This window comes from Pezoporus occidentalis, unplaced genomic scaffold (assembly GCF_034315485.1).
Source record: "Pezoporus occidentalis ecotype Australia unplaced genomic scaffold, CSIRO_AGI_Poc_V1 ctg37, whole genome shotgun sequence".
Classification (NCBI taxonomy): domain Eukaryota; kingdom Metazoa; phylum Chordata; class Aves; order Psittaciformes; family Psittacidae; genus Pezoporus; species Pezoporus occidentalis.
Window position 1 is genome coordinate 7,233,882 of NW_026915691.1, and position 13,421 is coordinate 7,247,302.

Consider the following 13,421-nt stretch of genomic DNA (forward strand, 5'->3'; position numbering starts at 1 on the left):
GCATCATAAGAGAAAAGAATATTTAACTCCAGTGACTTATGCAAGTGAGGTACAGTAAATAACTTAGAAGAGCTCAGCTCAGCCAAGGAGGGAGACAAGGCAAAGGTAACACTAGCTTTTTAAAGGACTTTGAAGTATTTAGTGGTTCAAATTCCCCAGTCCACCTGCACAAGAACAGTGCAGAAGAGTCCCAACATCCCACTTCAAGGCAGCTTGAAGTCAGATTTTACTCTGCAACCATTTGTATGTTTTAAGATAGAGATCAGAGGAAATGCGTAAGTGAGGAGAGGAGCACTTTGCTGCTCTTCCATTGTGCTGGCAGAGAATTAGCACCTTATATCAGACTTCTACCTTTACAAGATCTGTGCTAATGACTCCATACTTAATAACTGGAAGATTAATAACACCTAGAAGAAAAATGTTTCTGTTTGAAGTAAAACTACCTCTGTCATTAATCCCATAAGATATTACAAAGTACTTTATTCACTGGCTAGAAAAATGAGAGTACATTTCTCTGCAATTAACTGTTGAAACAGTGTTCTAATGATAAAAGAATGGGCAAACACGCCCTTTAATAAAAGGCTTTAAGAAGTCTCTCCATGTAGCCTATCAAAGAAGGTTAAAGGATGACTGGACCAGTGTCTCCTAGCATAAAAAGAGCAATCACTTTGACGCTCAGTTCCTCAGTCTGACGGAGATGTAACAAGATCCAACAACAGGAAAATGAAGCCAAGGAAGCATCGACTTAAAATACACGTTTTAACGTAAGCAATCAACCACTGCAATAGTTTAACCAGGGTCACGGTGATCTCTTCTACCCTTTGCTAATGTTAACAAAACCCAACTGTTTTTTTAAAAGGTCAAGTTATACTGCAAATGAAGATGGATTCAGCAGAGTCCCAGGGCTTGTGCAATATGAAGCCGTAGTGGGATGGCTGTGTGGGACCTGTGTGCAGCGACACACGCACACACAGATGCCTCTCCCTCTTGCGTTGGACCATCCTGGCAGCCTTACTCTGCCAGCATTTTGAGGGTTAGGTCCATAACAAAATAAACCTTTCCAAAGCTTTGCAAGAGGCTATTTTATATCCTCTGTATCTATTTTACACTTGATGTCTGTGCTGTTGAAATGCACTGCCCTGGCTCCGGTAAAGGAACTGGAACTGCGGTACCCTGGCAATGGATATTCTGGGAGGTCGGTCAGGGGCTTGGCATGGAGAGCAACTCCATCCACACCCCACACACTCTCCCACCACAGCTGCTTCCCACTCCCCACACTCAGGGAACACACACAGAGGTCTGAGAACTTGACTGCAACATGGGGAGCTCTGTCCTGCCTATACCACAACCTTCCCACAGTGCCTGCACAGCGATCCCTGGTACCTTCCCCACGTATTTAATACCAGAAGTCTGAGAGGGGGAAAAAAAGCCTCCCCTTTTCTACCCTGCCAACTCTTACAGAACAATTCACCCCTGTACAGCCAGACCTTCCTATTCTGTAAAGATGCTTTTAAGAGAAGGTAAATGATTTTTGAACTGTATCCACATGTCTGCTGCAAGACTTGCATCACCGTGCATTTTCCCTAGAATTAGTTATTTTTGTGAGAGTCATTTCAGGTCTCTCTCAAGGTCCCCTTCCACTCTATTTTGGTTCTTTGTTCATTATTGATTTAAACCTGGCTGGAATTGAGACTTTTCTATTTCTGTCTATTTGCTTTGGACAGCTTTCCATTAATCTGGGAAGGAAGACAAGCAGGCAGACTTTGCCACTATCATCTGAAACTCAAGTTACAGCTCTGTCTGCATGAAGCACACCTTTAGATACAGCCTCTATTAATCATTGTACTTCTTTTAAACCCTCTAAACTCCCCAAATTCATACTGTGAGGCCCAGCTCAAAAGGTCCTGACACTAAAAAAGGACTTTCATGCACGTAGAACCACAAGGCTTGGCTTTGACAAACGCTCTCTGACCGCCACATCCCTGTTGGTGCATTTGGATCGTCAGCCACGTAGGACAGCTTGAAAGCAAGATGCTCGCTTTCCATCTCCTCCACACACCCAGGCACTCCCAGTTTAAAATTAAAAGGGGTGCAAACACTTGGCTCATCATGCTTTCGGCTCAAGTTTGAATGTGGGCAATGTTAACAAGGGTTGTAGGCCCCCACCCAAATCCAGAAATTGCTGGATTGTAATTGTAATGTAAATAAGTCTGGTTTAGTAATTGTCCTCTCCAACTCGCTCCGGCAACAAAACAGTCACCCTGTGTGCTGCATAACCAGTGCCAACTGGTTTCAAAAATGGGAGAGCTGGGAGACATAAAGGCAAGCCTGTGCTCCAGCTGTGTGGATCTCCAGCCTGGATGCTGCACTTGCAGATGTCATTTGTGACAAACCATCCCAACTGGGGCCAGGCTGTCCTAAAATATCCAAGTCTCAAGCTTTATATAAAGCTTTACTTGTAATCCAAGTTTTACACACACTGGAGAGATGCATTTCAGTGATTATCTGGACTCAATTAAAGCCAGTCATCAAATACTATTTAATTGCAATCTCTGACCAGGCAATACTTTCTAGTTCAAAAGCTGAAAGGACTTGCCCAAAGAACAGCTGCTTTAAAGAGTTTAGAACTTTGCACCATTAAAATCTTCTATATGCAGAAGTCACGATGCTTTTTTGCCAGGTTTTATGTACAGTAAGATTATGAAGATGATAAAAGTTAAGCCTAACAGATATTCCAGACACTGAACCATCCCACGCCGTTCTGAACCACAACTGCTCACATTTCATGCTCTCTTAACTCAGAGTCAAGGAGGCATAAGCTCAGCATTCATTAAAGGTAGGAGCAAAAAAGCCTCCAAAATACTGTGCATGGGTAACAATTACAGTGTGTTTACTGAGAGAAGACTTGCACAAGCATCTAATTATGCCTCCTCATGCATTATTACTGTAATGCACTGCCCCATACCATATGCTGATCAGACCTGGCTACAGACAGACGACATTCTGACTAGACACGGTATTTTAAAGACTTTATTAATGTATTTTTACACATCTAAAGTACATGCTTAGTCACGGGTACAAAACCACAATAGAAAATGAAATATAAATAAACAAAAAAATCAGGTACATGTTTTGGTTAACAAAGCCCAAGGCCCTGAACCCACTCTCAAAGCTAAAGCCTGTGGCAAAGAGCTTTATGGTACACCCTGGATGGCAGCACACTTAAGTCCTTGCTTCACTAAAGAAGTGAGATGAGAGGAGGGCCATGAGAACAGTCATCCCTCAAAACCACAGTGGAGAGGATGAGCTTGGCAGAAATGTCATATTTAAAAATTTTTGGCAGAAATGTTGATTTTGGAGTGTTTTGAAGAGCAAATTTATTTATATGAGGGTGTCCCCTCACTGCAGCAACTTCAAAGTTAGCCACTTGGAGAATTATCCACATTTGAGGATTCCCCAGTCTTCCAGAACTCCAAAATTACATTGTATTAAGAACACCCTTTATAATTCCACAAGATAGTGCACTATCATACATCCACAGAATGCACAGACAATGGCTCTTGCTTTATTTTGATCACTGTGTGACCAGCTCTGGACCAGCCTCGACAGGGTTCAAGAGCAAGGGTGATGTGCTCAGCTCTGCACGCTGGTGGCAGCTCTCCTTTTCCACCCTTGCCACCTTGAGGGCAGATTTTTCTGCAGGGGTAGGAGACCACCACCCCCTGCTCAGACTGCAAAATGCTCTCATATGGAAAGAAAGTGGGTTTGGACCTAAAAACCGGTTTGGGACCTAAACAGATGCATCATTGCCTGTTTCTGTGGTGCAGACACCTCTGAACTGGAAGATCCTCTAGGTAACGGCTGCACAGTGGGTCCCTGAGCTTAGCTGAGGTCTCAGTACATTCATCATGAAATCGCTACTACTCAAAAACACAATGCTGGTACAGACCATCAAACTCTCCTAAAAGCACACTCAAATGTGAATGCTGTAGTTCTGCTTCCACTAAAGTCAGTGGTAGCCAAACTATCAGCTCCCAAGGAGAACAAAAGCACAAGGGCACACTGCTCCTCTCTCCAGTACGGCACAGAGGCCTGAGGACTAATTAAGTCTGAGCATCATCACTTAGATGCAGCTACATCTCTGATACTTCCTCCACATCATGCTGAGCCACATGTTGAGATGAAGTAGCCCAATAAGCTTTTGGGCCCATCTTAGTTTTGCACGTAAAGCCAGGGGAGCTAACTGCTGCGCAACTTCACCTTCCTAAGTCATCTACTTCAGCTAAAACTGCAAATGTTAAGCACTCTACCACGTTAAGGAGCATTCCATACATCTCAGGTGAGTTCTTCTTATTGAGTTCACCATAAGCTAGACCTGTGCTGACACTGGTTCTTCTCTCGCCTATCTAGAAATCAAAAGGACCACCATTCCCATATGCAGCCTTTCTCATCCAGGCTCTTCGCTGCACACCTCAGAGACCTTCATCCACCACTGCCATCTGGCAGTAGCAGAGACCTCCACAGCAGACTACAAGAACCATCTTCTCCATTACCAGATCTCTGTGCACAAGACAACCTCCAGCAATGGAAAGAGATTTCTCCCCTTGTCTTTTCAAAACCAGTAGTGGTCTCTCCTACATGGACAGGACTCCAGGCTGTGCACATATGCCTGGACATGAGGACCAGCAGGGCAGCAGAGAGGTCTGGAGTTCATATAGTCCATACCTGCCTGTAAAGATGCTCTTTTTATTGGGCCTTGACCCCACACTATTAACTCTGGTGCATCTGGAGGCAAAGGCTGAGCTACAGTCCCTTGCTCACAATGATGCCTCTGGTTTCTGCACAGGAAACGCGCAGAAGCTGGAAACTGAGGCCAAGTCTGGAGAGCCCTCTCCCGTTTGCAGGGTGTTTTCTGTTCCCCTGGCCAGTGAAGCAAAAGATGAGTTGGTGGGCATGCAGGAACGTCCTGAGCAGGCAGTCCTGGGCCCACAGTGGAACTGGACTTTGAAGGGCTTTTCCCACATGGCAGTGGTACAGCAGGTGCTGAGAGCTGAGCTGGCTTAGGAGCAGTCTTACACAGGCAGAGTCCTTTTCTGCCTGCAGAGCAGTCCTGTTTTACAGGACTTGCCCCACATCTTGCTGGTGCAGATGGAGATAGGGGCCTGGCTGGCTTGCAAGCTCCCCTAAACCAGAAGCGTCTTTTCTTGCCTGCAGGACGGTCACCTAAGTACACAGTTAAAATCTGTATCAGGAACAACTGAGAAGTCCTGCTCTGCAAGCAGGAAAGACGGAGACTGTCAAGAGTGACGTGGACATCAGACAAAGGATGGGCATACATTCAAGAGGTGCTCTATGTTCAGAAAGCATTGGACACGCTTCCTCCAAAACTTCCAGCAACCCAAACCAGTCACTGATGAAAATTCTTGGCTTAACATTTATTCAGAAGATTAAAGACACAGGAAGATCCTTCCAGAAGGAGGCAACCATACACATTTCCACTCAACCAAGTCTCTTGGCCAGAGGACTGTTATATCCTGTACACTAGAAGCAATTCTGAATTGTTCCCCACTGAAAACCAACTTCTGAATCATGAATAACATCTGAATCATTCTGAAAACATGGTTGGAAATTTTCAGAATCAAGAGAGGAAAGGAAGAACTTTCAATGGAAACCTGTCCTTGTTTTGGCCACTTCTCACTGAACACCCAAATTAAACCCTTCTAAAATAAGGTTGATCAAGAATTTGAAGGTAAATGTTGAAACAAGGGCTGGTAACCAGAGCCTGCTTAAGGTACCTCCTGGCAAGCACAAACAAGAGCACCAGATTCCACCATTCACTATCCCAAACTGTCCTGCAGATGCAGAAGATGAACAAGATCATGCTCATAATCCTGTTTACCTACAAGCTGCCTCATTGGCCAAGCACTTCATACAAAGTGGCTGAATGTGCTTCAAAACTACATTTACTTCTGCTTTAAGTTTCTAAACAGCCCCCATAGTCATCCCTTTGAAGATAACTCAGCAAAATGAAATATGTTTTGATGGCAAAATCTGGACACGACAGAGTAACAAAAGCTGAATCCCTGCCTAAATAACTAAGAAAACATAAAGCAGTCTTTTTCTTTTGAACTAGCAGCAAAGGAAGTCATGTCACGGTTCACAAAGACTGTAATCAAAAATGCAACACTTACATTTTTTCATTGAGGCACTTGCATCCAAGAATGGGTGATGGAAAAATTCATCTGAAAAAAAACCAACAGTGACTCAGTGAAAGGAAATTGCTGTAAGAAGTTACAAGGCAGTTTAAGCATAGCAAGCTACAGTGTTTTACAGTGATTTTTCCATGCAATTAGATCAACTATAGAAGTTGACTGACTGTAGTGTAGTCGTGGTCAAGAATGCAGACTGCAGACTGGATGAAGGACCTACTATGGGAAATTATTTGGATCCAGAGATTGCTATTTAAGTATGAATAAAACAAATGGCTCCTCTCCTCCCAGTCATCTCTGCAAAATCAGGGGGGTAAGGGACAGAGAAGGGAAATCATTTGGGGCAATTACATGAATGAAGGGAAGGAAAATCCCAGTCTTTGCCGGAAGCATGGCCAAATAACATGAGGGTTTGTACCTCAGGATTCAACACCAGTACTAATGGATTTTACTTCCCCACAGGGCATTAAAGGCCTTAGCAAGGTTTTGCTGCAAGCTAAAACCCTGGGCTGCTGGGGAGAATGACTGCATTCATTGTTAACATCCCTCTGTCTTGCAATAGCTCTTACACTTCTAGGAATGGGAAACAGTTACTGAGGGCCAGATAGTGCAACTATGTCAAGACCTGCCATGGCCACCCACACGTGCATCAAAAGCTCCTATCAGCAAGAAGAGAGAAATCCCAATGTACCAAGAGGCACTAAAAGACCAAGTCCCTGGCTGAAATGGCATTCAAAGGCAGAAATGCATTTTCTAAAGGGCCAGCACAGAACAGCCCAGAACATATTTCACACCAGACATGAGTGCTGAAGTCTTCACTCATTATGGGAGAACATTCTACAGCTCCAGGCCAAGAAAAGCTTCTGTCCTGGCTTGCTGGAGACCCTCTACAAGTTTGCCTGTCCTTACAGGTAACCGCCACTCCCAACTATTTTGTGTTTGATCCACTGCAACTTTGCCAGAGTCCTCTCCTATCACAACCAGCTACTCAGCCATGAGTCATGGACCGATGCTGATTATTTAGTTAACTGCAGGCAGTTCAAGTTCTTTTCCCAGCATGGATTTCCTGTTGCAACCCCCAGTGTTTACAAACTTCCAGTTTTTGTACAGCTTTCTGTAAGCAGCTCTTCTTTGGCCACTGAACTTCCCATAATGTAGCAACTGCTTTCTTTCTTTGTCTGCTTTTTAAACTTAAACAACCCCTGTTCTCCTCAGCCCCTCCTTGGCACTCCCATGGTCCTGCAGCCAGAGCACACTGGTCTGGAGACCAGAGTGCACAACAGAAGTGATGGAAATCTCTAACAGGAAAAGCTGGAGTCTCTCAGGCTAGATCTGTTGTGGATGGAGAACATCCCTACCTCGCTAGGAACTGCTCAGCTGTTGGCACTTCCTGCTGCTTCTTCAGTCTGCTCCTCTAGAGGGTTACCATCCCTCAGCAGAGCTATTCAATTGAGGGGGTAGAAATGATGATTTCTTTCACTCTTCCCCCTCCAAACTGCTTGTTACTTGCGCTTGCAAAGCAACATTTAAACAACCCTGCTTGTAATCGTCACCAGGAAACTCAAACCCCTTCTGGCTTTCCTCTAGATAACCTCGAGAAGACCATCAGTCCCTGGCAGAAGAGCAACTGGGACACAAGTAAATGAAGCTTCAAGCTTATGTGTTGTTGTTGCATGAATCAACTAAACTCTGGGGGACCTCTGTGAAGGGAATCACACATATGTCCTGGAGACTACAGGGTGACTCAGGGAACAAGGAGCAGCAGGACACCCTGCTCCACTGGTGACAGCGGCTTACGAATCATCCCCGACCCAGCAGTACATACAGATCTTCACCTTACATAGTGCAGGAGGGTAAAGAACAGTGAACGAAGGCCCTGGCCATAAGCCAAGGCAGGGTAGGTGAAGAGAGCAACCTATGTTAGTTTGCCAGTAGGAGGGCAAAGCACCTGCCTACTGGGAGCCATCTAAGGGAAGGGGAAGATCTGCTTCTGACGGGATCTAGAGCTCTGGGACATCAACAGTTTGTGCACAGCTGGCCACAGCTAGAAACACGACAATAGTTGCGAACAGAGAAGCGCTCTCACTTAAGTATTGCTACTGTTTTGGCAAAGAGCATCATCTGGAGGTCTCCTGAGCTGATACTTGAGGGAAAGGAAGACGGGTCCCTTCAGTAGGTAGGGCAGAGTCTCCAAGCAACATAGAGGAGCTGAAGAGTGAGCACCAGGAGAAAGGAAAACAGCTGAGTTACAAGCAGGAAGGAAGCTCAGATGCTTCAGAGGAGGCAGAGGTGGATGAGACCAAAAATACAACTGGATGCTGAGGAAGTGTACTGGTGTAAATAAAGCATTTATTTTATATATATTATATAATATTATAAATATAATTTAATATATAATATTATAAATATATAATATAAAAATATTATGTATTTATAAAGGCTTTGGTACTTGCTTTCCTCTGAACTGGCACGAGATTAGAATACAGTATGGGATGCCACACACCCACTGAGATCAGCCATCTATAAAGCACAAGGAATATCCCAAATACAGGCTTCTGTACAGAGTATATTCACAAGCCCTACCTGAGAATCACCTGCATCTTACAAGAACGTGTCGATTTAGAGAGAAAAGGATCCTGACTGTGATTAAGGGCAGACAATCTCAGTGCAGCAAGATGCGCTGTTAACAGTTGTCCTGAGTGAAATCAAAGTCTATTATCTTGAATTTCCAAGTGTTAGACTCTGACTCATGCAGTCTGCTCCCAGAGGTACAAAAACAGCTTATGGGGGGCTAAAAAGGTTTGCCAGACTCAATTTCTGACAGCAGGGAAACGGAAAGCTCAAAAGGATATTTTCTTCTGAAATGCACAGCAGCGTAATAGAAGAGGCAAAGATCTACACCCCAGATAGATCTGCAGGGAGTAATACTGAGAAGTGCTTATATCCAAATCAGCCTGCCAGCAGCTTTAATGGCACCCTTTTCAAAAGGCTTGTTTTCTCACTTCTGCACCTTAGTAACTGGCCCTCTGCATTCAGCACTGGATAATTATGATCAGCCTCAGTTAATCCACATGCTTGCCTCCCCCAGGTGACACTGTCCCCAGAAAGGCTTTCCTGGTATCTCTAATCCAAAAGGATAACAGAGGCAGCAAAACAATTTCTCTTCATAGACTAGCACATGCTGCCCAGCAGGAAACAATCCACCTGAGCAAATAAGCAACAACAACAGAAAACCAACCCCCAAAAGACAGAAATATCAAACTCTCTTACCCCAAGCATGACTAAAAAGCAGTACCCTGAAAACACACAGCAGCATCACTTCATTTTCAGGAAACAAAGGTACTGTCTGCAAATAGCCGAAAGCTCTATGACTGTGAGACAACACAAATCTGTGGGCTCTGGCTTCCAGCCTAGTTCCAAGAAAACCACCTGAACAGACTTCCCCAGCATCAAACCTTATTCAGGAACAGGGGCTGAGGGGCAAACTTACCCTTTCCACCAGCAGCACTGGCCCATGGAAGCAAAGCTACTCCCTGCTGTTCTGAGGAAACACACCACCAGGACCAGCTTGCTTGGTGAGAGACAGTATTCAGGTCCTGATTTGTACTGGAGACAAGTCTAGACTATCTTTGCCCACGGGGAAGGGAGAGGTGGGGGAAAGAATAAAAAACCCCACACAGTTGCCTTTAGATGACTAAAAGGGATCCAGGAAAGGTTCTACCTCTGCCTGCGTTCCTGTAGGAATGGCTTCACTAGAGGTCCTTCAGACCTTTTGGCTTAGCTAGATGCATCTGGAAGAGGCTGCCAAAGCCAGAACCCGTGGCACATTATAAGCATTCCCATTTTAGACAGAATTAAGACAATAAAATAGAAAAAAGGAAGTCTTTATGCCCACCAAGTCTGGAGGTAGAGATCTAAAGGGAGAGCCATAAGACTGCCAACTTGAACAGAATGAGAACCAAGGCATCCTTCCACAGAAACCTGGACAGGGAGTGAAGGGCCTGCAAGCAGCTACAGTCTCCTAGCTCAGATTACCAGTCAGACCTTGAGCAATAGAGGGTATAGACTGAATTGTTCATTAAATGGGTGCAGCGTGTAGCTTTGGGAGAGAACCATGACAGAGAAAGATACACATTTCACCTGGTAGCACACTTAACACACTAGAAGTTCAGAGAGATTATAAAAGCAGAAGCCAGGAGAAGGGATGCATATAAGAAGTGTTTGCTGAAGAAGGTATGCCAATTCTCCAGGTCTACAAAACTGTGCTGGAATCAGCACTGACCTTTCTAGCACATACACTAAAACCTTCCAGGTAAAATCCAGATGTTTGGATGCCTCTGCTAGCACCAGCCAAAAAGCACACAGCTATGTGCAGCACCATGGTGCAGCATAAGATACAGACAGGCAGCAGAGCTTGAAATGGAAGAAGGTCTTACCAAAGTCCATGCGGTCCTTATGATTACGCTGCAAAAGGCCAAGTAACAGCTGCCTCAGGTGGCTGGATGTCTCCCTGGGGATGCTAGAATTGAAAACAAAAGCAAAATCAGAGAGACCTGCAGTCTACTTAAACTGCTTTTACATATTCAGGAAGGCAACCTGCAAATGCAAACACACTTTGTGCCTGCTGGGCTAGGAACATAAGAGGAGCTCATTGGAGAAAGGCTGAACAGAAACATCTCTATTTGCATCTATTTGACTTTTACTCCCCATTGTCATTGTTGAGGTTACAGGTAATCTAGCTTTAGTGGCCTCTCCCATGAGCACCTGCAAATCCTTTCCCTTTCACAGTGGTGCCAATGTCATCCATGCAGCACGCAGTTATTTTGCACATGATAAATAAGGTCTCTTCTATTTGCTCTAAAAGGGATAAGGAGGTCACTAAAATGAAGCAGTTACCAAGTGGAAGCTTCCAGTTAAGACAATGGTGATCAAATGTATCACCAATTACTACCACTTCTTAAAACATTTGTTTTTCAATGCAGCTTATATACGGCATTTCTTAATCAACTGAGACGTGAGCAACTGCCACCCAATCAAGCTAAAATCAGTGCAGCTATTACCCACTTTCCAGTACAGCTAGGAAGAAAACACTCTTCAATGGCCACTGCAGCACAGGAAGAGCTAGTAAATCATTGTGCTCTCCCTCACCCTACAACCAGATGGGGAGAGGCCAGGGCAGCTCTTTACAACCCCAGTAGATTGTAGGAAACAGGAATAAATGAACAGATTAAGGCAGGGAAAGCAGAGTTCAGCTCTTGCATAAGTGGATTCAGCTCTGACTTTCCTCCGTAACCAGCAGTACTGCTCAGGGCTTACAGCAGCCGGGCCCTGCCTGCAGCCAGAGCAGAGCTCTCCATATTAAGAGAAGGTGGCTCCAGCTCCTTTCAGCATTAACACTGTTCATCACAGCCATGCCCTGCATGGCCCCCATGGTCTGCCAGGCTCTCCCCATCTGAAGGTCAGTTCAGGTAATGGCATGTGTGCTCAGCATAGCAATTTCAACTTCAGGAGCTCAGCAATAAGGCAGGGCTGGGCTTCGCTGGGCTGGCATTGCTCACTGCCCTGAAGCCAAGCCTGACTGATGCTGCTACAGGCTGGGTAAGAAAAGAAGCTGGGACAAAAATAGTAGGGGAGGGGAAAAAAGATGCTAGCTAGCACCATCAGGCTAGTGAAACTAGAGATGTGAGGCAAGGTATTTATAGGTTTCAGTACTACCCAGTTATTTTTCTGTGAAGCCCCAGGCCTTGCTGGTGTAAGGGATTTGAGCCCAGCAATTCCTAGAACAGAGAAAGATGGCAAGCATTCCTCATCCCTGTTTGTACTGCAGGAGCTGCTTTTCCATTCCTGACACTAGAATGGTTCCATGTGCCTTCCCAAAGCAGGAGGCCACCAGGCTCTGGAAGGGGTGCAGTTAAACTGAGATTCTGAGCCAAGAAAAAACACCCTCTTGTCAAAAAAGGTGTGCCTTAGAATCACACTGCGTAATGGAATTACCCAAGATACCACAGCTAGCAGCGTCTCCTGAAAAATACATTAGTGCTGGAGACCTGCAGTCCTCCAGTGTTATCGTCATTACTTATCCACGACACATAAAGCTTTCATCCAAAATGAGTCCATTTCCCAGCAATGACTCTAGCTTTTGTATGGTTTTAAAGCCAAGAAACAGGCAGGTCAAGTAGTAGACCTCAGATGTCGCAACACAGACTGAAGCCAGTGCAGATTAACAGCCTGTTTGCCTCCTATCTCTCACATCTAAAGCTTAAAGTTTTGCAGTATTATTTTACAACACCATCTTTTTAAACATACGCAACAAAAGTGCCTCCTTTCCCCCGCCATGATCTATAACACACTTTGCCATGCAAATCAGCACAACAAATGTTAGCTATTTAGATCAGTGCTATTAAAATTGTGAGGCCTTTGGGCTTTCTCCTACTGATGTGAGCACCCCACCTCAGAATGGCATTTCACCTGTCAGCAATAGCAACAGCACCAGCCCAGCAGGCAGAGACTGAGCATCCAATGAGCTGTTCTTCCCCAGCTGGTTCCCAAGCCAAAACACAGCACTTTCCATGGCAATGCCATGGAGGTGGGTGCCAGCCTGCCTAGCCCCAAGGAGAATGAAACCAAACCCTGGCACTGCTGCAGTCTGAGAAGGAGGTCTCGAGTGGTGTTGTGTTTCATCCTGTGTTGGCAGGCCTGGCAAGGCAGTTTATTCATATTTACTCAGGAAATAGCACAGATTGCAGTCCACATTAGAAAGACAAACTGAGTTCAGAAAGCAGGGAATCAGCATTTACACAAAGGCCACTTTGGATCTGACATTTATGGTAGAAAAACAATGGGCCTGGATCTAAACTGTGGAGGAATTTGGTAGTTAAAAAGTGGAGATAAGTGAAGATGGTAAATGCGGAGTGCATAAAGGACTAACAACAAAGGAGAAGGACTAATCCCTACAAGAAAAGACATGCTCTCTCTTACAGCTGAGCTTCATTTCTCCCCTCACCTGCCTTCTACTGAATCCACCATGAGCCAAAGCATGATCAACACAAGGAACCCTATTAATTGTAGGAATTAATTTCCCGCTTAGCAAAAAGGACTACCTCAAAGAAGGAAAACAAAGCTCTACTCTCTGCTCACACATACTAGCTACCTCCAACTACGTGGTTGTTTTTTAGCTTCGAATTGTTCTGTTGGGTTGTTTTACTCCATGAC

General features: G+C 44.9%; 1 protein-coding gene across 8 annotated transcripts in view; it reads right to left on the reverse strand.

The window, feature by feature from the left end:
• Nucleotides 1-13,421, reverse strand: part of ULK1 (unc-51 like autophagy activating kinase 1) — an 80,584-nt gene that overhangs the window by 29,482 nt on the left and 37,681 nt on the right. For all 8 annotated transcript variants that reach the window (XM_062631570.1, XM_062631568.1, XM_062631569.1 and 5 more), the window contains 2 exons: nucleotides 10,646-10,728; nucleotides 6,192-6,242 (listed from right to left, as the gene is read on the reverse strand). In XM_062631570.1, the coding sequence (XP_062487554.1) occupies nucleotides 6,192-6,242; nucleotides 10,646-10,728 (134 nt within the window). The remainder of the gene's footprint in view (nucleotides 1-6,191; nucleotides 6,243-10,645; nucleotides 10,729-13,421) is intronic.